This window comes from Pangasianodon hypophthalmus, chromosome 10 (assembly GCF_027358585.1).
Source record: "Pangasianodon hypophthalmus isolate fPanHyp1 chromosome 10, fPanHyp1.pri, whole genome shotgun sequence".
In the NCBI taxonomy this organism is placed as follows: Eukaryota; Metazoa; Chordata; class Actinopteri; order Siluriformes; family Pangasiidae; genus Pangasianodon; species Pangasianodon hypophthalmus.
Genome location: NC_069719.1, coordinates 25,411,375 through 25,435,831, shown reverse-complemented (window position 1 = coordinate 25,435,831; position 24,457 = coordinate 25,411,375). Strand labels below are relative to the sequence as shown.

Below are 24,457 nucleotides of genomic sequence, written 5' to 3'. Positions count from 1 at the left end.
CTGTAAATGGTAGTATACAAGAAATGTCTGTATGTCGTTAAAGGAATGGTACTGTATACACTATGTTTCTTTAGTTTTGGATTGGAGCTGCAAAGCTTCTTCATGGATTAAAGGCAGCTGTGAAAAGTCAAAGAGCTATTTGAAGTTGGTTCTGCCTTGGCAATAAGCTCGTCTTTGGCTGGATGATGGCCAGATGACTCCTTAGTGATGTTATTCCAAAGTCATACTCACCCACCAATCAGACAGAGAATCTGCTGCGTTCTTTGCTACGGCCGTGATACTATTTGGACCAAAAGGCTGCGATCCGCTCATCAGACGAACTGTTCATCTTCACCAGGATGGTGGATGTCATTATCTTGGTCTAAATGGGCTGGAAATCCCGCCCATACTGTTACATGCCATTCTATGAGGCACATCTTGATCCCTGGGTGTCATCGTGTACTTCTCGTACGTTTTGTAAGGTTAATAACCACCCCTCTTAGTGGCGTCAGTGTAGCGCTCATCTCTCAACACCGTTCCATTCAATCCTAAAATGAGTCTGTTCATCGTGACATTGTGGCATAGGTTATTCAGGTGAATCTCACTACCACCCCTGGTAGTTAGAACGGTATAACTAGAAAGCTAGTGGATCTTCTGTATGAACCGCCAGGATTTTCCTGTCATACAGAACCAGCGCTGACCTAGCAGGATCACGGGGAGAAGGTTGGCTGTAAGAAAACAGTATTGATATCGAAGTGCAACATCATACTGGGGCGGCACGGTGGCTTGGTTGTTAGCATGTTTGCCTCGCACTTTCGGGGCTGCGGGCTTGAATCACACCTCCGCCCTCTGTGCACAGAGTTTGCATGTTCTCCTCCGTGCTTCAGCGGTTTCCTCTGCATACTGCATTTTCCTCCCCCAGTTCAAAGACGTGTTGTGGGCTGATTGGCGTTTCCAGATTGTCCGGAGTGTGTGTGTGTGCGATTGTGTCCTGTCATAGGTAGGCACCCCGTCCAGTGCAGTACAGAAAATGGATGGATGGATGGATGGATGGACAACATCATACTGTCTGTATGTGAGATTTCTAGTTATCCAGTGGTGATAGATTCCACAGTTACATACTGTACATAACTAGCAAGCTTTACAGAATCATATAAAGGCTAGTTGTACTGTATATTGTCATTTAAAGAATCATTTAAAGAATCATTTCAAATTGATTCTTTTTGGTTCCGCACTTGTTACAAGACAATTTATTTATTTATTTATTTATTTTTGCTAGTGTGTAAAACTGTTTCTGCTAAATGTGTACAAACCAAATTGTAGCTCTATTACCATTTATGTGACTTCTAACATACACATCTGCTTTCCATCTGTGAAAATCTGAAACATCCCATGATAAAAAGCTGATAGCAAACTATGGGCCGTAAACTCAGAGATGACTTAAGCTCATGGAATCAGTTTAATCCTCTTTTCCTATTTTATTGTCCAATCCATCTTAATGAATGCAGTGGGATGAAATCTCTTTCCCTACACACTACATACTATGTGTGTGTACTTTTCATGTGAAAAATCCAGGTACATCTAGGTGCTAGGTAGTAAAATTTGTGATTTGAGATGTGCAACATGAGAACTGTGAAAAATTACAAACACATTACAAGTGAAATGTGCAGCCTGTGTAATCATATATAGCAACTTTAATACAATCTGAAATTTCAGTGATTTAATGCTCATGAATGTTATGACTTTCATAAATAAATAACAGATAAATAATGATGTCAGAACGTGTCGTTTAGGTTTCAAGATGTGTTTGATCACAACTCAGTCGAACCGTTTGTTTTCCTGTGATGCCTCCTGAAGCTGGATCACAGCAACTGCAGTCTCTGATTGCAGATCTTGAAAGCTGAGTTATAATTCTGAAGCCACGAACAAAAAAGGAGTTTATGAGATGGGTTTAATGGGCGTGTAAGAGCAGGGACGTTGTGCTGATGTAAAATCGGCATGACCTTTAAAAACTTTCAAGCCTGAGGCTCCAAGCAAATCAATTGCAGATTGACAATTACAAAAATGACAGAAAGGTCGAAGACTTTGAATGGAAATTTCTGTAATAAAATCCTGGAATGTTCTTTTTGTTGTTTTGTAATAGTTACAAAAGTACGCTGTAGGCCTACTTATTTATACAAACTTTTCATATGCCCATTTATTTTCCAGAATGTGCTAATTTTTTTTTTTTAACTGGGACTGACTTGAAAGTTTTACTCTATATGGCCAAAAGTTTGTGGACACCTGACCATCAAATCATATCCATATGTACTTGTTGAACGTCTCATTCCAGATTTATTCCCCATTTAGATGTTATAAAAACCTCCACTCTTCTGGGAAGGCTTTTCCCTAGGTTTTGGAGCGTGGCTGTGGGGATTTGTGTTCATTCAGCTACAAGAGCATTAGTGAGATCAGGCACTGATGTTGGGTGAGGAGGTCTGGGGTGCAGTCGGTGTTCCAGTTCATCCCAAAGGTGTTCAGTGGGGTTGAGGTCAGAGCTCTGTGCAGGACACTCAAGTTCTTGCACTCCAACCTTGGCAAACTATGTCTTCATGGATCTCACTTTGTGCACAGGGGCATTGTCATGCTGGAACAGGTTTGGGTCTCTTAGTTCCAGTGAAGGGAAACTGTAATACTACAGCATACAAACACATTCTATACAATTGTGTGCTTCCAAGTTTGGGGAAGAACCGCATATAAGTGTAATGGTCAGACGTCCACAAACGTTTGGCCATATATTGGACACAATTCCCCTGATTTATGTATCATTGTTTGACATTTGTCTGTGTATAATAGACATAATATAATAGATGTATATATATATATATATATATATATATATATATATATATATATATATATATATAGTTCTAAATTATCTGTAACTACTATAAATGTCACACTGAATAAGCCACATGATGGCAGCACAAGCTAATTCTTAAACACCAAAGTGGAGCTTCCTCTGATTTCTCACAAAATTGAATTGATTTGAGCTTCAAACTTGTTAAAGCTCATTTCTCTGTACATTGTGAATCTTCCAGATCTGTAGAATTTATTACACGAATAAACTGTGATAAGGAAAACCGTCATGTTTGGCAACTAATGAACCTAATCCAGTAATGAAAAATGATGTGTTTAAATACAAATGGCATCATTTAAAAGTCTTTTTTCACATTTTAATAATCATAAAGTACAGATTTATTAAGTGATTATTAATCAGTGTAATTGTAACAAATATCTTCTTCTGACAATGACTGACCTTTTCCAAATTATAGATTACACTAATTACTGGATTACACTAATAGTAATAATAGTAGTAGTAGTAATCTAAATATATTAGTATTTATAATGATTACTTAGTAATGATTAATAAGCCTAATATGTATGAGTATTAGAAAGGAACTCTTCATAGTTGGCTCATATGTGAGGTTTCGCAACCGGTAAGTAAGAATAATATAGGAAATCCTTTCCAAAACAAGGTTTTCAGAGAAGCAAATTTGAATTTTGGAAACTTTTTTTTTTTCTTTTTTTTTTAATCTAAATGTTAATAAAATCCAGATGGTGGATTAGCCCTGGGCTTGTGGCTATTCTGATTTTTAAATTTTTTTTTTAGAATGCATTTATTTATTTATTTATTTATTTATTTACTTACTTACTTACTTACTATAATTCCATATGTTCAGTAATTTTTAAAATCCTGCTGTATAAAGCTTGTCATATAACAGTGATATAAACATTCAATGGCCTCTTCTGTCCGAGTGTGGGCGGTCGCTCTTATCTCAGGCCACGCCCCCGGGAGGAACGTGATACTCAAGCCGTTAAAGCCGACGGAAGTTACATGTCATTATTTTCTTAAATTTAAAAGCAATTAAAGCACGTTTTCTGTTTACTTATTATACTCTAATACAGTAAAAAGTCAGCAGAATACAGGACGCAAAGTTTTTGGAACTTTTTACTTCTGAGAGCTAGAAGTTCCTAAGTATAGGAAGTACTTCCTGTCACAGGAAGCATAACCAATCAGCGTGCTGGATATTTGGGTAACTCCGCCCAGGTGGTCTGGGTTGCCAGCTTGGATTAAGATCTCTAATGTAAAAGCAGCCCTAAATCAGTGCCCTAAATCAAATATTTTTTTATTTATTTTTAAAAAATAATATTTAGAGAGATATACACTTTCTGAGGATATACACTTTCTGACATTTTTCTTTATTTATATTTTTTATTTTGTAGGGTGCACTTTATAAAACAATACCACGTATTTTGTGGTATTTTGTCTAATTTATTATTGTAAACTTATCAGGCTGTATATTTTCATAGGCTATCTTCATTCATTCATTCATTCACTCATTTATCTTCAGTAACTGTTTTATCATGTTGAGGGTTGCGGTGGATCCGAAGCCTATACACTGAGATAGTCCTTGCTGTAGAACCAAAAGTCCAGGGGGTGGGGCTGGATCTGATCCAATTCCTCTGATAAGCCTAACTCAAAACCTTAACCCTAACCCATGCAACACTGTATAACATTAAACAACACATTAAATACACATATCCAGCCTGAAACACAGTCACCTTCACAGAGTTTTGGCTTGAATCCGCCCAGCTCCACCCAGGTAGGGTCAGGTCTGACTCCACCCCATGGACTTTTTGTTCTGCAGCAAAGTGGTACTTATCATTTTCACCTGTGGGTGGGAATACATGCTAGATCACAGGGCACCATGCACACACATTCCCACACTCATTCACACCTTGGGGCAAATCATTAGGCATAGGTATGCTGTTGTGCCTTGTGATCTAATAATAAAAAAAATGCTCAGAATTAAACTATATGAAGAAGCATGAATTTATGGGAGTGCAAAAGTGAAGTGCACATGCGCAGAAACCCAGCACGCAAAAGCAGGAAGAGAATGCGTCCAACTTGAAATTTCAACTGGCCACAGAGTGATGTCAAATCAACATGGCTACACACTGGTTAAATCTATCTTGACTTGGGTGACTCTATAACATTGACCATTCTAACACTAACATTGTTTTGAGAAGTTAATCATCAACATTAGAGTTATCACGCACATAACTAACATTAGCTGGCCTGCTTGTCACTGTTGTTTCTGTGCTGCAATTTCAGTCTAAAGTGTTGCATGAAATTTGAAGTTCACTAGTGTAGAACAGTGCCAATAGCCACTCAGGCCTGGAATTGTAAAAGTGTGTTTAAAGTAGCTTTTTATGAGAAATGACGAACTCTGACAGAACAAACAGAAGGCAGGCTTTCATGGAGGCATCCATGTTTTTTCCCACTTTGCACGTCGAACGTTCCGAGGTGAGAAATGACGTCATTACAACTTACAAATTACCACATAAGATGCAAATATTCTTCATTTTCATCACGCGTACATGCACACACACACACACAGCTGCTACATAAGCGGCATACTTCATATATTTACCTGTGTACCTTACGTACATCAGGATGATTAAAAGCGGCATCCACTAGATGGTTTCCAAGTCAAATGCACAGCGACATTAAACACACTGAGGAGCTCGGTTTCTCTTTAAACTTTCTACCGTCAGCGTGATTGTTGTCATGATCTGCGTCTCTGATCGAACTTGCTTTCACAAGAGAACGCGAATATCTTTGTGAGAGAACGCAAAAAAATTGCAAGAGAATGCAAAAAATTGTAAGAAAATACAAATATTAAATTTCTCGGGAGAATGCACAAGTTTTGCAAGTGAATGCAAAGTTTCTCAGGGGAAATACAAAAGTTTTGCTAGAGAACGCTAAGTTTCTTGGGGAACCGAAAAGTTCTGCAAGAGAACGCTAAGTTTCTTGGGGGAAAGCAAAAGTTTTGCGAGAGAACGCTAAGTTTCTTGAGAGAACGCAAAAGTTTTGAGAGAGAACGCTAAGTTTCTTGGGGGAAAGCAAAAGTTTTGAGAGAGAACGCTAAGTTTCTTGGGGGGAAGCAAAAGTTTTGAGAGAGAACGCTAAGTTTTCTGTGTTTTTTTTGTTTTTTTTTTTACCACTTGTAGGGGGGGAATTTCAAGTTGCAAATTCACTTCAAATGCAGCATTCATGCCTCGCCTGTTTTTCCAGAACAGTGAGAGAGTTTCTACCAATCTGGCAACTCTGGGGGGAGCTTCACCCCAGCCCAAATTCCTCTGGACTGTGAGAGCAGCATCACAGAGCTGACTGGCCAGACAGAGAGAAGAGCTCAATGTATAGCTGATGAAGTTGAGAAGGTTGTGATCATGTGGAAGAAAGCAGTGGCGTTTTTGCTCCAACTTTCCTACATCTCCCATCATGTGAGTGCTCTTCAGAGAGGAGAGCTTTTCCCCTATGGGCCATTGAGCGGGGATTTGACTCTGCAGGAAGGAGACGATGAAACATCTAAAGTGATTGCGTTGAGCAAACCCATGCACTTCTACGACACCTCCTTCAGCAAATTATATGTGAGTATGAACATGATTTCTCATTTCATTTTATAAAAAAGAGACATGCAGGCTTAAGCAATTGGGATGGGTTTTATTTTAAAGCACTATCTGAAATGTAGAGGAACTTTTAGTGTATTAATGTATTATTACTGTACAATAATGACATATTTAAAAAAAAAAATTATTATTATTGTTATTATTAATATTATTATAAATTACATTTTCAAATATATTATTATTATTATTATTATTATTGCTGTTGTTGTAATTTATTATTGTTATTATTTATTTATTTACCTATTTATTTATGCATAATCAAACATCTGGTGCAAAAGCCTTGCTGAACTTCCGCTCATGGGCTTGGTCTTTTTTTTTTCTTTTTTTTTTTCGTACTCATTTATTTGAGAGTTAATCCACTTTAGTGAAGTCAGTAACCTAAGGTTTGGGTCAGATCACCATTTTTTATTTTTAGTTTTTTTAAAAAGGCATTTGCTTAAAAAAAAAAATTCTTGGAGAGTTTTATCCCCATAATTCCTCGCCTTCTTCTTCTTCTTCTTCTTCTTCTTCTTCTTCTATCTGTAGTCCAAAAAAGGAAACCAGAAACATTTTGAATAAACCGCATATTATTTTAGAGAATTTGTTACGAAGATGATTTATGTTAAGTAAATGTTAAGTTTTCCAGGTTTTCCACATTTTGTTCCATTTACATTTTTTTTTATTTGGCCGTCCTGACTACAATGGAGCAGTTACTAAAGATGAAGTGAATAAATGAATGGAACAAATTTTTCATTTAATATATAAGTAATTTTTTTTTTTTTTTCATTTTGCCCAGTCAAACATCTGGTGGGAAAAAAAAAAAGCTCTGCTGATGTGTGTTTCTGCGTGTTAGTCATTTATTTGGGAGGACTGCACACCAAAGTGTGACTGTGACTATGCTCAATGTTGAGGTCAAATTTTTTTCCGAAAGCTTTAACACGATTTAGTAAGATCAGTAAATTGAGGTTAGACAATTGGTTTTTGGGTCAGATCATCTTTTTTAGACTTGCTTTAGAAAAAAAGGGCTTGGAGAGTTTTTCCATAAATCATCACCCTCAATTTGTCTGTATATGGTCCAGAAAGGAAACCAGAAACGTTTTTGAATAAACCACATCTTATTTTGGAGAATTTGTTACAGGGCATAAAGAGTTTTCTGGATTTTCCAGGGTCTCCAGATGTGACATTTACATTTATTAATTTGACCAACCTGGCTAGGATGACGCAGTTACTGAAGATGAAATAAATGAAGAAAAAAGAAACATGCTTGAAGAATGAGAGCAAAAACTTTGATTATCAGCTTGTCAGTGGAATTGATCAATTTCTGAATAGCAGACTAGTTATGATGGAATTTGTCGCAAAATCCATATCATATCATCATATCGTCCAACTCTACACCAGAACCCAACCTAGTTACTTCTACCAATAATAATAACGTAAAAGTAGGATGAGTATATTGAATGATTTTCATTGAAGTAATTGCACCTATTGTGTCTGTCATTCCAGGTGGCCACCAATGGCATCATCTCACCTCATGACCTTCCTATGGAGAAGCAGTACGTTGATGATGGATTCCCCACCGAGTTCCCAGTTATCGCACCCTTCCTCGCTGACATAGACACCAGTAATGGAAAAGGAGCCATCTACTATCGGCAAACTGAGTCCCCTAGTGTCCTGAATCGAATAGCTGCTGAGGTCCAGAAAGGGTTCCCAGACACTCAGTTTACACCAACTCACGCCATCATCGCCACGTGGGAAAACGTAGCTGCTTACAAAGAGATCACACGCACCGAATCATCCAGACAGGTGAGGAAGAATCTGTTGGGAGGAGTGAAGTATTTATTGCATGTCAAAATCTATAAAAACTCTAATTAGTGCCTGTTGGTAGGCAGGGTTGCCAGATTGGAGTCACTGGATTTACATTATTCAAATAATAATCACATAAAGCAAAACTGTTTACAGTGGAATTAGGACTGCAGGTTTCATGATGAAATATGATCCATACCAATTTAGTTTGGTTTTACTGATTTATGTAATGCAATAGTCAAATAGTTCTTGAAGTACTTAAAAGGAAAATAGGAATATTAACGGCTGGTTAATTAGTTATGGTAATGTTTCTGTTCATCTGCTGATAGAATAATAACTCATAAGACACTTGAGGATGAAATTCAGTCTTGAATTAACGTGCTCTATGTGTAAACCATCACAGACTCCATTCATTTATTTCATACATTCAGTCGCTGTTTCATTGGTAATTGGGAATTTAATATTCAGTGCATAATAATAAACATTTGTTTAGAACAAACGTGTTATTTTTCATTACAGGCGTTTGGCCATTTTAAGCGTTTCAATGTTTTTTCTCCCCTTTTTCTTCTGTAAACTCTCTGCGCTTCTGGTGCATGCGTGAAGTCACGTGATACAACATCTTAATTAATCTTAATTTGTCACAGCACATAAAAATAAAAGTCATTCAAATGATGACTGATTAACAGAGGGAGCTACCAAACATGTGCTTATGCTTTAAGTCACTGTAGTCACGTTTCAATTAATGCTAAATTTTTAACAGAGCTATATACCTGACGAATAATGAACAAAAGCTGCTCAGATTACATCTACACCCAGTGGGAATCTATCGGGCGGGGTGAACTATGTGACCCTGAAGATCTGAGCTTAGCTCTAACCTCTTAAAGGTGTAGGTTATCAGCGTTGGCTGTCAGTCATCTCCCCCAGCTTAATTCCCCGCCTCTGCTGTAATTGCAGGCCCACGGGGCACCTGTGCACACATTGCTGCTCCGTACTAACTACTAATCTGTCCCGAAATCCCTGCAGCCTCTAATTTCCTCGTGCAGCTCACAAGAAAAAGTGGTGGGAAAGAAGAGTACATGATGACTTGCGTGTACTCTTTCTCTGTCTCTAATAGCTAGGGATTATCAGCTCTTTCCTTGCAAGAAACGGTTTAGTGCCAACAGTCTGCATCGAAGAGTTTGACATCTTGTATTCTTGTGTAATTTTCTAAAGCCACATCCTGTTTATTAATGTCTTTTCTCTGTTGTGCAGGAGGGACTGCATTTGGCAACAGTTTCGCATCCATATGCTGAGGTCTTTGGTTGTGGCCAAGAGGCCCAGTGTATGAATATTGATTTCAGCTCTGGATAGTGAGAAACCATAAGAAACATGGAAGCATAGTGTGCCTTTCCTGCATGCTGGATTGAATGGGCTATTCTATTATCCGTGCTCTCATGTATGGCTCTCACCTCCAGGCCAACAGGGAGAAACAGCTGTGCGGCAGATTAAACATTTTCTTCGGTTATTTACTGGTTCAGATTCAGCCTGGCTGTTCCTCTGATATGTATATATCCAAAGTGCAGTAGATACTTTAGATGGCTTATAAACAGAGCTTGAGTAATTACTCAGTTGATCTGGACAGCTTGTTGACTTGAGAGCGTACGCTATACCAGACAGTAATAGCATGTAATCCATCACATCTGTGGACAACTTTGTGTCTGTAAATAAATCATTTTAACGTACGCCAAGCATGGTCTTCTCTTGAAGCACGAACAGGTGAGAATGGCGATGTTAGAGTTTGCTATCAAGCCGGCTGACCTACTGTTTGAGGCTCACTCGGATTTGTTTACGATCACTGACACTGTTTGCTTGCTGCTCAACAATGGATTACAGTATAAGCTCTCCGAGCCATGGGGGGATGTTTAAAGAAAGCACATCCTCCAGTTAATTCACCGGGTGTCCGCTTTGCTGAGAGTTTGCTCAAGCTTTTCGGATGCTCTTTATGGGGGTGTGGGGGTGGCAAATCTAGACGGTCCCTTGTGTTTTCTTTTGGGACTCAATCCTCTTTATTGTAGATGCAGTTTCCGGCCCCTGAACGTCCGTCTTGTGTCTGTCTCAGAGGAGATGGAAGTGGGAAGCCATATGGAGGTGTTATTCCTTGAACAAATAAGCAGTGGAAGTTCAGATCAAGCTGGTCGAGCTTTCAATTACGGCAGTGTGCCCTGTGGTATCATCCTGGGCATGTCTCAGTCTTGCCACAAGTGGGTGCCTAATTATTTACAATAACATCTTTAAACAATCTTGTTTATGGGTGTGTTCCTGCAGAGCTTGAAGGCAGTGTGGTCTTGTAATTAAGGATTCGGGGCCGAGGGTTGGGGCTTTTTTTTTTTTTTCCGGGGGATGGAGAGGTGTATGCTATGGAATTAGGTAGCCTGGGGCTCTTTCAAAGCCATAGGCAGCAGTTGTGGGGGGTCCTTGCAGGTTCTTTTGTGATGGTGATAATGGAGGTAAAATACCAAAGAAGGGCACAACGTGTTTCACACCTATCCCATACGAATATGGAGAGAAACAAAGAAGGCAAGGGGAGTCAAAGAGTTGATGTTGAATCTATGTTAAAACAATGTTTTGTTGGCGAGTTTACTTGAAAATTAGCATAGCTACCACTCTGGAACTAGTGGGTGGTCAGTCAAAGCCGTCTGTGGCCACAGATCAGGACGGAGTCGTGTCTCTGATCTTGGCTTTCAGGAAATTTAATGACATGATCTTGAAAAGGACACACAGACTGGGCTGTCCAGGACAAGACAGCACTTCAAACAGAGGTCTAAAGTGGTCTCTTAAGAGGGTGTGAAAAAACCAGAGCGGAAGAAAATGAGGACAGGAAACCAGAGGGGACACATTTGCTGAGTTACCAGACCAAATAAAATCAATGGTATAAATGTGAACTTTGAGAAAAGACCAAATATGGGCTTAGTCCGGGCACGAGGTCTTAGTGGGATTGCTTTGAAACTATCGTAAACAAGTAATAAAAGACACGAAAGTTTACAGTCTGGATAAACTCTTTGCTACTCATTGAAATGTGTTGTTGTGTGAACTATTCATTAACCCTTTGATAAACACAAGCTGTGACAGAGCTTTTGTTCCTCAAGCAAACTCAGTTCAGCCTGAAGATAAGATAAGGCACTAACATTTACATTTGAATTATAGACTGATGCCGATCTTCTTCCTCTCATTTGGCAGGTTAACACATTCCAAGCGGTGGTGGCTTACGATGAGGAGAACACCTACGCTCTTTTTCTTTACCCAGAGGATGGACTGCAGTTCTTTGGAACGCGTCCTAAAGAGATGTTCAATGTGGAGATCGAGCTGCCCGCGCGGGTCGGCTTCACCAGGGGAGAAATCCCATATTTTATCTTCACACGCACTGAGGGACCTTACTTCAGCCTCACCAGCAATGAGCAGTCTGTCAAGAACTTGTACCAGTAAGCAATAAATATGTGGTTAACCATAGCAATGAATGTCCCATTAAACAAAATAATTACTTGCAAAATTACTTGCATTTTTTTTCTCATGTTTGGGAAGCTCTTGATGGCAGGTGGATTGCAAAGGTAGAAGTGTAAAGAGATGGAAGAATTAGGAAGCTTGAATCATTTAATTTTTGGTTTATTTTATTTCTTTTATTTTACTTTGTTTCTCGCAAGTCAGATTGACCTGAACATCATCTATGCCCATGACACATTATATAATTTCCATTTCTCTTTTATAATACTGTTTAATAATCTCCCTTCAGGACGGGTAACACTGGCGTGCCTGGCGTTTGGCTCTTCCACATCGGAAACGCATATTCATTCCGCAACGTAATTCCAGCAGCAGCTTCGGGCCCTTTACCCACCGCAGTCCCTAGGAAGCAAGCGGTTGTGTTCCAAACCACCCCCGAGTACCCTGCAGGAGAGTATGAGACTGATGACGAGTCTTTCGACGAAGAGCAAGAATACAACATTGATCCAGATTTTCAGACTCCAGATGTCACAGAATTCCCTCAGCCAGACCACGATGCCTCTCTGTTGAGTGGTCTGAACCAGGAAGCTGACTCAAATCTGTCCCCACTTGACCCCTACAAAGGGGATGTCACACTGAGCCCTGACCCTCAGACTGACCACATTGTTCCTACAAATGTTCCTCCAGAGGAAATCGTTGAGTCCGTGCATCCGGTGCCAGAGCACACTCTTCTGGAAGCGTATCCCATCCGCCCTGAGGTGGTTAACGTGGAAGAAGATTTGGATTTCGACTCTGGAGGTGAGGCTGAAACTGTGAAAAAGCAGTTACGCTCATCTTACACTTCTTTCTTCTTTTTTTCTGTTTCTTATTCCTGGCTCTGAATTCCAAGTGCTCTTAAAATCTAATAGCTGTTCATCCTCCCCTTCTGTCACTCCTTCTCTCATTCATTCTTTTAAAGTTCTCTGAAAGTCTGAAAAATAATAAATGCTTTAAAAAACTAATTCAAGGCCAGTGCACAACCCTCACTTTGTGTGTCAGTCTTACAGCTTTTAGATATTCTCCTGAAGCTACAGAATGGTAGGTGCTTAAAACAAGTGTTGGTCCAAGTCTTTTTAAGAACCTGCTGTCCTTCAAATGAGTGAATGTGAGCTGTGACCCTGAACAACTGCAGCGAAACACACATCCAGATGTCCAGTATGACATGAGCCTCATATTTGGCCAGGGGCCAGTAGCTCCTCTCTAAATCATTGTTTGCAGCAGGAACAGATGACAGGAGTGTTTCTCATCTCTCTTCTGGATGACAGATGTCTTTTCCTTAACAGCACTTGGGCACAGGCAACATCTGTCTTCATCGGCAGGGTATAGGACGTAGAATTGGTGCTCAAGTAAATTTGGTTGCCCCAAACGTATGATTATAGTGCTACATAGGCTCATATGTAAAGGCTTACTTTATCCCTTGTGTTTACATGTTTAAACATGATATTCTCTGTCTGTCTCCTTTCATTTCACTCTATATATCAATCTGTTTCTTCTTTCTCTCTTCAGTGATTCACTATTCCACTGAAAACAAGGAGACGTGTGATCGTTTCCAGCAGACCTGCAGCCAGAATGCTTACTGCGCCGACTACTCATCAGGCTACTGCTGCCACTGCCATGCCGGTTTCTATGGAAATGGACGCCATTGCCTTCCTGATGGTGAGTTTCGAAATACCAGTTGGCATTTGTTAAAAAAATAAATATGAGTTGGATTTCAGTAAATAGGACAACTTCAGGTTGGGTAAAAAGAAAGATTTGGGTTTTAGGAAAAGATGTGTAATTTGGGTTTTGGTTTCAAAAAAGCTGACTTGGTTTGGGTAAAGAAAAAGAAAAGAAATGATGTTAGGAATAAAGCATGACTTGGGTTTGGGTGAATAACAACTTGGGTTTGGCTAATTTGGGTTTGGTTAAAAATGTTTGTTTGAGGGAGCGTAATTTCCTTTTCATTTTTAATTTTTAAGACAATTACTGCTCATGTGAGAATGAACCAAACATGTTATGAAATGGTTTACACCATGTACAATTTCTCTATTTTCTTAGTGTATATTAGTTGAGCTTGGTCTTGTCTTAGAGGGATCATTTTAAATACTTACAGAAACTCGAGGCCATATTATAACTAAACACAGGCCTGTAACATTAACAGTTAATTTAAGTTATATCAACACAAAGGCCTTATATTAATACAATTTACAGCCATTAGTTATACAAAGGCACTTTATAAAAGCACGTCTTTCTTCATAGAAATGACAACTTCTATTTGAGTTATTGTCTTGGGTTTGGGGAAAAAAGTCAAACTGAGTTTGGGTAACAAAAAAAAAAAGTTTGGATTTGCATAAAAAAGGAAAAGATAACTTTAACATTTGCATGAAAATATCTCAAAGAATGAGTTGAGTTTGGATTAAAAATGTGACTTGGGTTTGTATGTGTACAAAAGCCAACTGAAAAAGACTTTAATTGAATATGAAAATATGAAAAATGGCTAACTTAGGTTTGGGTAGAAAAGGCCAGTTTGAATTTTGGTAAAAAGTTTATTTGAGTTTGGGTAAAAGACTGTAGCTGGCTCGCATTCTTCTGCCAGGCTAGTCTCCCGTGTTTGAATAATTGAGAGGCTAAAGATTCTTAGGTTCTAAAGAAATTTACCAGCTGCATTTTTAATGTAGGTATCACTAATTTTATTATTCAACATGTGAAAATGTGTTTCTGTATTTTCGAAAGTTTATTCGGTCAAATTTGGTTTCACCATAGACACATCATTTTCACTGACTCCTGACAGATCCAGCCAGGTCATGGCCAAAGACATTACACAATGTCACCTTGTTTCCAGTTGGTACTTGGGGCCATGAGACATTTTTGGAGGTTTAATGTCAAATGAATCTACTCAATCTTCAGAACTTAACTAAAAATTCCTTATGACTCATTCAGCAGTTCTCAGCTTGAAAAACATCCTTCTCGAGACACCATATTAAACCTTTTAGCAGGTTCTACCTGTAATGATATACCATATACCAAAAGCGCACGTTTAAAAACATGTCAAAAAGTGTCGGGATTTGCTCAATGACATCTCTGCTGAGGAAAATTTGACTTGGCAGTGGGATATGTGTGTGTACAGAAGGAGCTTTGTGTGCTCTTAGGGAGTGTGTGGGTTGATTGTGGAATGGAAAAGAGGATACAGGGCAGTTTTGTCACCAAACACAAACCTGCCACTCTTTCTGGTCGGAAACAGTTGTTCTGCACTCATTACTTTTATTAGTTCTAGAAAACCCTTTCTCATACCAAAGGACACTTTGCAGGACAGAAAACAAAATAATAAATACAGACAAATTGTTCAGGAAAAAAAAAAAACATATGGCCAAAATGTTCAGACAATAACGCAGGCATTCACATTTTCTAAAATATATGTATAGTTAATTTATTAAAACATTAAACAACAGTTGTTTCTGGAAATTCAAAAGGACTGTCTTTTTTATCTTCTTCTTCTTTTTTTTTTTTTTAACAGGTGCTCCTCAACGTGTGAATGGAAAAGTCAATGGGATGGTTTCTGTAGGTTCGACCCCAGTGGGACTGGATAGCATCGACCTCCATGCTTACATCGTAGTGGGTGATGGTCGCGCATACACAGCCATCAGTGAAGTCCCAGAGCCTTTGGGGTGGGCACTAATGCCTGTCACACCCATTGGTGGCCTTTTTGGGTGGCTCTTTGCCCTCAAGCTTCCCAACAGCCATAATGGCTTCAACATCACTGGTAAGGATGTGACAATATATGCGATACGGTCAAAAGGTTTGTGGACACCTGACTATCACCCCCATATGTTGGCTTTCCCCAATCACTAAGGGGCCCAAACCTGTTCCAGCATGACAGTGCCCCTGTGCACAAAGCAAGCTCCACGAAGACGTGGTTTGCCAAGGTTGGTGTAGAAGAACTCGAGTGACCTGACCTCAGCCCCACTTAACACCTTTGAGATGAACTGGAACACCAGCTGCACCCCAGGCCTCCTCACCCAACATCAGTGCCTGACCTCATTAATGCTCTTGTGGCTGAATGAGCAAATCCTCACAACCATGTTTGAAAATGTGGTGGAAAGCCTTCCCAGAAGAGTAGAGCTTATTATAAGGGACTAAATCTGGAATGGGAGGTTCAACAAGCACATATGGGTGTGATGGTCAGGTGTCTACAAACTTATAGTATAGTGTATCAATATGACATGACGTTATAGGAGTAGGAAATCTCAGATTAACAGTGTTACAGTGTAGAGGTGTCTCACTCGAGCGACTTCTTTTTGTCCCGCAGGATCCCAGTCCCAAATATAGACAAAGAAATCACAAAAAGTTATCATTAGAATATTAGAGGAAAATATACGCCAGTGTTGTTTGGATAAACTACTCAAGGCTGCAGACAACTCTCTTGTTAAAGTCTGTTTTAAAACAGACGAATCATTCAGTACAGCGTTTTTAAACATGGCACTTAATGTTTTCAACCGTGTAAAGTTGTAAGGCAGTACTGTGGGTTGTACTGTTGCCTTATACAGTTATCATACTGTTCCACCCCTAAACACCAGTGAGGAAACCCTGCTGCTCATTGCCAGTTTTATTGTGCTGTGTGTTTGTTTAACATTTGCTCTCCTGCTGGGATTTGCTTAAAGTCCCAGTATTTTCTCTCTCACTAATATAAACTGAGTGCCTCACAGCTGGGGTTTCTCCAGAGACCTCCCTCAAGAGGGTTGATAGTCAAAGTTTGATGAAGACACACTCTACCCCTCAACTTAATTCAAGTCAGGTGGTTAAATGGCTGTGTGTTTTTACTTTGCGGGGGGAAAAAAATAATAAAAAGCTGCCTCTGAAATCAATCAAGCTTTTTTTTTTTTTTTTTTTTATTAAGAACTGTTACAAGGGTTATGACCCTCATCTGGCTATGATTATACAATGTAAAAATTAAGTTGTAGTAAAAAAAGAGTACATTTTGTGGTTTAGTGATAAACACAACTGCCTAGGGAAGTTCAAAGTGCAAAAAAATAATTTTTTTATCCCTCAGGCGCTGAGTTTACTCGCCATGCCGATGTGACCTTTTACCCCGGCAACCAACGACTCATCATCGTTCAGACCGCCAGGGGGTTGGACAGCCAGAACTACCTGAGCGTAGAAACTCATCTAGAGGGCAGTGTGCCGTTTGTTCCCCCTGGTGCCAGCATTCAGATGGAGCCTTTTGCAGAGACCTACCAGTATTACCCATCACGTAAGATCTCCTACTTCATGTTCGTGGAAAATAATCAATAATTAACGGGGTGGTGTGACGTGGCCCAACATGAGATGGAGTTACTGTTACCACCCTGAAGTTGATTCATTTCCTATAGCAACATATCCGCAAGTGTTTTATTGCTCTTATACCTCAACATTTTGGCAACAATTGCAATTTTTAACTTATTCAAGAACGAAGGATTATACTTTTTATGTTTATAATTGCATTTAATTTAAACTATAACAGCTATAAAGTCATTTCCTTGCTTTTACTTGCAGTTAATGACCAAAAAAAAAATGCAGCTTGTTACTGAGAAATCGCAAAACATAACCATAACATAAACATAAACATTGTCTGTCCTGAAGACTTGCCCTTAGTGCAAAACTTAAAATGCCAGTTTTACCTCTGACTGATACAAAGCACCGACACTGGAGACTCCTTCCAAAAATGTTAAAGAAGCATCTCCTCACAGAAACCTTCACCGTGACAATGATTGTACAATTTTCTTTGTTAAATAACAAGTTATTTTTAAACCACGTTTTATTAGTCTTAGATTCTGTTCATAGAATCAGACCTGAGAATCAACGTTGTGGTATAAAATGAAAAAACACTTGTCTTATGTAATTATACTCATGCATAAGTTAAACTGTTGTTTTTAGAGAGCCTATTTGCATACTAGGACATGATTGGCTGTAATATTTTATGATGAAATAACATTTGCCTGTTTAATACTAAGTCAGATTTTTAAGTCAGACCAAAGTGTAGCTCTCAGAATAATTATGTTTTATGATGCTTCTTTTTTATTTTGTGGATAGAAGATATTTTATTATACATACACATTTACATAAAAGATAAAACACAAACTCATGTGCTGGATGTCTTGCTTTATGACTTAACTTCCTGCTACCCAGTCCTTGGTTATTGGAGATAGGGTTCAAGGGGTCAGAGAGTGGTCCATCTATAAAAAAAAACATGGCCCTCCCAACTTCCTTTTAGAGGAAGTTGTGTCTCATTGTGATGAGCCCCAAAGCATAAACTGTTTTTCATGCTGACATACAGCTTGAGGATGTAATTAAAGTTCAAAACTGGCTTTTTGCATTGGCCTACTTCCAAGTCAGGTCATCACAGGTCACATAGAGGAAGTGCTCTTTTGGGTTAACCGCACACAGATTATGTGTATATGGCGTAATCCCTTGTTTCTGCTATCTGCCTGTAGTGATCACATCCAGCTCAGTACGGGAGTTTACGATCATGTCCGCGCAGAGTGGAGCAGAAAAATTCACCTACCAGCTGAGACAGAACATCACCTACAGGGACTGCAGACACACACCACACGCTGGAGCTGAGACGCTGCAGCTCAATGTTGAGCGCATCTTTGCCATGTATGTCAAAGAAGAGCGCGTTCTCAGATACGCCATCACCAACAAGATCGGCCATGTCGGAGGTAAGCTTGTGAAAACTGCTCCTAGAAGTGCCTGGTAATGTTTATTTTGCTCAGTACTGAAGAACAGCAAGGTATTTTTGTGTATAAGACGATAAATCTAGTTTTGGTCAAAACTGGGTCCACTGCCTGTAACACGTCAAATATAAGAAACCGTAAACATATCTCACCAAAACTATGTGGAAATGTTTATTTTATTATCCCTTGGCTATCATCCTACAAATATCATGTTGAGTAAGAAGCCAGTTTAACCAACACAGTGGTAAAAACAGTCAGTCTTTAAATCAGAGTAATTAAATCGTTAAATGCGATTTTCTTCCTTTTCACTTTGCCAAATGCCAAAATTTGACCATGTGACAGGTTTTCTCCAGGCTGCCCACACACACACACACACTCACACACACTCACATGCAGTATAGCTTTAAATTTACATGTAAGTGTCCCCATAGACTCACACTGATACATGCCAGAATCAGGAGTGTTTTTGGTTTATCATTTCTCTTACTGTAAAGCATATTTGTTTAAAAGGTCTTAGCTTGCAAGCCAATAATACACTTGAACCTCTAGTTTCCTACTCTACAGTTATAAATTACGCCTGGGAGAGTCACAGTGGTGCGGCGGGTAGCGTTTCCGCCTCACTCCAGGTTTCCTGGTTCAATCCTGAGCTCAGGTTCCTGAGCTCGGGTTTCTGTACATGTTCTACCAGTGTGTGCGTAGGTTTCCTCTGAGTTGTCCACCTCCCAAAAACATTCTGGTAGGTGAATTGCCTGTGCTAAATTGCCGCTAGGTTTGTTTGACCTGTGTGTGTGTGTGCATGGCATTCCGTACAAGGTATGTTCCTGCCTCACTCCGAGTGTTCCCAAGATTGGGAACCAGTATGGTGAAAGACACCAGCTATCTAGGTTTTTATTATATATATCTATGGTTAAAACCTGACTTTTTATCACAGAGACCACTTTTACCACCAATTACCACCAATTCTGTTGGTTTCTTAGTTTTCTCAGGATTTCTTGCTCATCGCTTCTGTAATACTTGTCATCTTTCCAAGCCAAACTGAGCACAAAGCTCTTCTAAGTAGTCTATTGTAATATTCAAGCTTGACTCCTTCCTTCTGTCTTTTAGCATGCCCTCATATCTGAAATGGTTCCTTTATTAACTCGCTGACAGAAGCAGAAGGGAGGAATCCACATCTCTTGCATGCACGGGGGAGTTGGCGTGAGTTTCTCTCACGGCCAGGGTTCACCGCCCCGAGCCACCTGATGTAGCCAGAGAAGTCCTGATACAGTGCTGGGAGTCCTGTAAAGCATACAGGTTTTTAATGGGTCTTTGTGTGTGGCGTGAGCTCGCTATCTCTCTGCAAGCCTGCAAGCCTCTCTCATGACAAATCAACCCTAGCTCAAAATCTCATGTCCTTATAAGGCTGTAACATGCGTTGGTGAAATGGTCTTATTAGGACATCTCAGACTCAGTTTAGGTTAACGCATCTTTTTTTTTTTTTTTTGTGCTATACGTTAAGACGTCAAGTTTCCGATGTCAGGAGGCGCATCATCATACATTCACATCTCAAAAGAGTCTTGTTTAGGGTGATTCTTATTGGTCAGAAGTAGTTGATTATTTTTCTACAGCAGCAGCTCTGACAGTAGTTTCTGCGACAAGGCCTATAGGTTTATTAATGCACTCATTCTAATATATTATCATATCTATATGGATTTGTATGGACGCACAACATAAATGGTTTACAAAATGTGTAGTAGATTGATGGACATTTTTTTTCTTTGTAAATTCTGGAAAGTTAAAGGGCTGGAAAAAAGGATATTGTGGGAACAACTATTGTACAACATATATATAACAATATATAACAGGAGCTAACTTGTTTTGCAGACGTTACACAACATCAAATGTAACTACCAACATGTTCTTTAATTAGGAAAAAAACTGTTATCATTGGCAAGCTGCTATGATATAAGAGAAAATAATCAACTTCAGTGTGGTATCTAACTCAGCTTTGCTTCATTTCACTACCCCATTGTTAATTTTTTTCCTAATGCTGTATGCTGTAAAGTGTTTTATTGCTTAGATAGCTTGTGTTTTTGTAAGAATTGGCATGTTAAGTTTGGTTCTATCTCTAATCATTCCTCAACTTTCTACCAAAATCTAAAAAAAATCTGTTAATCATGTTTCATGTCCAGCGTTTTCTTAAACCATTAGGATTTTAATGGTCATGCAGTGTGTGTAATACTTACAGCCAAGTGAAGACAGATGTTGCACCATTTGTGTAATTTTTTACATACTTAATTAGATGAGTAGAGCGATGGATTCTAGCAGATGGTGATGCTGCATTGCAGTTTTTGGCACAAACAGATATCCAAAAAGATTTTCCTTCCACATTCTTTAGATAACACGATGGGGCCAACACAATGTTGCTAGCAGAAAGCATTGGTGGGATTTTGCTAGGAGAGGAAGAGCCTCTCCAGCTGCTGAGAGATGCTCACACATGATTGCCAGAGATTTCAGAGTGTTGTTATTATGCTGCCAGCTTGGAAACAGTATCCCTCATTGAGAGATTTACAGACTTGGAGGAATAATTGTGTAGTGATATCATGGGAGTGGAGAAATACCCAGATTCAGAGCCTCGTGTCCTTCATCGGCCTCAGTGTTGGTCTGAAAACGCAGCTGACTCTGTCCGTCGTAACGAGGCAAGAATGACACACAATAATTAGCGCAGCAGCATGATGTTTAACAGATATGACTCATACATGAGTGTGCTAGGTCCTAGGTCAGCTAGTCTTCAGACCCACATATCTGTATATCTGTTCTCAGAGGCTTGCATTGTACAATGGTTAAGATGAGTGATTTTGAGTTGTTTGAGAAGTGGCCACTATTGTTGGAAACATGTTGTGTAATTTCTTCCAAGAAGCTAGTGAACAAACCAGCTCTTTTCAGGGGAAAGTAGCTAATGCATTCCCAAAAAGTCTCTAGAAGCTGCCACATGTCGTAGACTAATCTGTATTATCATCATCATTTGCATGTCAGGGCAGGCTACGTGAAGAATGTAGCATTAGAAGAGAAAAATAATACATTATAACTGGTTTCTTATAGAAGTTGTCTTTGGTAATGGCACCACAAATTAACGAGTTATTTATTTACAAAATTCTATCATTTCTATCAAGAACGCAGAAAAAATGAAGCAGTGATAGTGAGTAGTTGAGAAATAGACATAAAGGAAATGGCTTAGTGATGAAATAATTCACTTTTGTTACTTGAAAATACTACCAAGTAGAGAGTTTAAAATGAAGAGCAAAGAAGTGTGTGAGTGAAACAAACAATGGGGATCAGTGATTGGTCATTGGGAATAAGGGTGATTAATGATTGGTTGTTGGGAACAAGGGTGATCAGTGATTGTTCAGTGGGGAAAATGGTGATTAGTGATTGGTCTTTGGGAACAAGGGTGATTAGTGATTGGTAATTGGGAACAATGGTGATTAATCATTGGTCGTTGGGAACTAGGGTGATTAGTGATTTGTTGTTGGGAACAAGGGTGATCAGTGATTGTTCATTGTGAAAAATGGTGATTAGTGATTGGTTATTGCAAACGTATTCTCATATTAGGCTTTTTTACACATTTGTGGTAAGTTGAAATAAAGCTAGGCTGAAATAAAGTCACTAAAGGGCTCTAAATAGTTGTTTACTGGTTTCCTCCATTACCCACAATACTGTTTGATTACCCCCATCAATGGTGCCAGTGGGATTTAACCTTCACGTCATCCACCTAAAGAGAGTGATGCAGCAGCACTTCAATCCTTTAGTCTGTCCAGCTCTCTCACCTCTTCATACTATCAGATCCATTTCCAAGGCTTCACCATTTACACTAATAATCGCCATACACGGCATCATGTTCGTCATCTTGTAGATCGCTAACTAGATGAGTTGAGTCTCAGCTGTAACTCAGCACAGCTGTGTTTTATAGCTGCATTGCATTCTGGAACTTTGAGTCCAAATGGCTGTCTGTGATGTGGATGCAGCATACAGCCACTAACCTCTCACAGGAATAATGAAACTACAGCACCAACCAATACATTAGCACCAGAATCTCTAAACACATCCCACATACTGCAATTTAAACATGTATAATTCATTTCCTTCTAAGTTTATTTCACTACTCAGTATGTTCATTAGTAGATGGAAGTATAATGTATGGTAATTGGTAGTTGATAGTAAACACAATCCTAATGAATCCATCCTCATCACACATGGGAACAAACTTCTCAGAGTAAAGCACTGTGTGTGAAAGGGTTTTTCCACCTGGCATATTAACGTCATTTATCCACCCTCAAAGCCCTAAGCCCTGTCTCATCCCTTTAATTAAGACAGAGTTAAAAAGACCTGAGGATACCCCCTCCTCATTAGCTAACGCTCGTCCTCTAGTTTTTTTCTCTTTGCTTTTCTCCGTCCCCTGTGGAGTCGCTTTGAAAAGAGACTGTCTCGGTCTCTCACTTCAAACAAAAGTCTTCCTGTCTGCCTTTGATAATTGTCCAAATTGGTCCCTGGCCTCGGGTGAGGAAATCAAGCTGGTTTTAATGTCTGCCAGGGTTTCGGCCTACGCCGCTGCGTCATTTCAGTCTCATCAGGCAACTGCAACACAAGAGCATGCTGTCGTTTTTAAGAAAGGTCCTCAGTTAGAGTGCAATCTCGCTTAGTTTTGGTCTATTAGCGTCCTGAAGTAGATGGTCTGTCTGTGTGTGTGGGCTTGTGTGTTTTATAGATCGTTTTAAAATGTTGTGCTTTCTGGGTCAAGTACTTTGACCTTCAGTGTAATTAAGGGACAAGCCACCATGAGAGTGTGAAGGAGAGACAAGTTCACACCTAGCCATATACTAACACCTTTACACCCCATCTCTACACTAATGCCCTGCTAATGACTCCCAGCTTTTTGTGGCGCACATGTATGAATTTGTTAATGATGCATGCTGGGATTAGTTAAGCAGGATATTCTATCAATGATCCAGTGTTTCGATATATCAGTGATGGACCCTTGCCATTTTAAAAGCAGGAAAACCTCTATTTACTTTTGTCATTTCCCTTTTAAACACAGTTTCCTTAGGTCCTGCTGCAAAGCCAAAAAGGGTTTCCTAATGCAATCTGGATTAGAATTTTATTTCTGTGCCTTCCTGTTTGTGCAGATTACATCCCGGACCCTGTGCAGTTGAACCCCTGCTACTTAGGAAGTCATGATTGTGACACCACAGCACAATGTGTACCAGGAGAAGGACAGCACTTTACCTGTGTGTGTGCTACTGGATACACTGGAGATGGACGCAACTGCTATGGTAAGAGATGCAGTTCAATTCAATTCAATTCCATCCATCCAGCCATCCATCTACCTGCAAGCTTCAAAGTGAGACAGAATGGACGCCTCCTTAAAAGCTTGTCTTTTGTTTGCTCTGTTCAAGCACCAAAAGTTAGCCAGCTAGCATTAGTGATATAAATGATTAATGTTAACGTTCATGGTATATTGCTCTGTATGGTCGAAATTATGGATTTAACCATCTTGTGTACTGTATCTGTATGTTGACTGATTGAAAGCATATGCTAATATAACCTTAGAGAAGTAGAGAAAAGTAGAGACCTGATACATTATTTACTCTTGATGGTGAAGCAGCTGTTGTTTTGATGTGCTGTCATGTACTAAACTTGGGAGTAAGGACAAGTTTCATAATAGGAATACCAATTTGAATTCTGTCTTTTTTTTTTCTTTTTTTTTTTGGCTTTTCCTAGTCAGAGTTTGGGAGTTACAAGCTACAAGGTTCAAGCTTTCATAATCGAATGCAGCATAAATCCACTCCTGTGTGAGTGAGCCAGAGTTTTGACATTCTGTTTACGCTGTGGAGTGCCTGGAACGCTTTGGGGCGCTTCCCCTCTCTATCCAGGCTCATCTTAATTCCTCTATGGAGGACCACATATGTCTTATATTAATATTGCAGACCACTTAGCAGATA

The 24,457-nt window shown here is 39.4% G+C and overlaps 1 protein-coding gene across 1 annotated transcript in view; it reads left to right on the top strand.

Moving 5' to 3' along the window:
* The first annotated feature begins 5,242 nt into the window (after positions 1-5,242).
* Positions 5,243-24,457, top strand: part of nid2a (nidogen 2a (osteonidogen)) — a 50,220-nt gene continuing 31,005 nt past the window's right edge. The window contains exons 1-10 of the mRNA XM_053237542.1: positions 5,243-5,329; positions 6,112-6,456; positions 7,978-8,277; positions 11,494-11,735; positions 12,044-12,549; positions 13,297-13,446; positions 15,284-15,529; positions 16,817-17,017; positions 18,237-18,464; positions 23,642-23,788. Of these exons, the coding sequence (XP_053093517.1) occupies positions 5,243-5,329; positions 6,112-6,456; positions 7,978-8,277; positions 11,494-11,735; positions 12,044-12,549; positions 13,297-13,446; positions 15,284-15,529; positions 16,817-17,017; positions 18,237-18,464; positions 23,642-23,788 (2,452 nt within the window). The remainder of the gene's footprint in view (positions 5,330-6,111; positions 6,457-7,977; positions 8,278-11,493; positions 11,736-12,043; positions 12,550-13,296; positions 13,447-15,283; positions 15,530-16,816; positions 17,018-18,236; positions 18,465-23,641; positions 23,789-24,457) is intronic.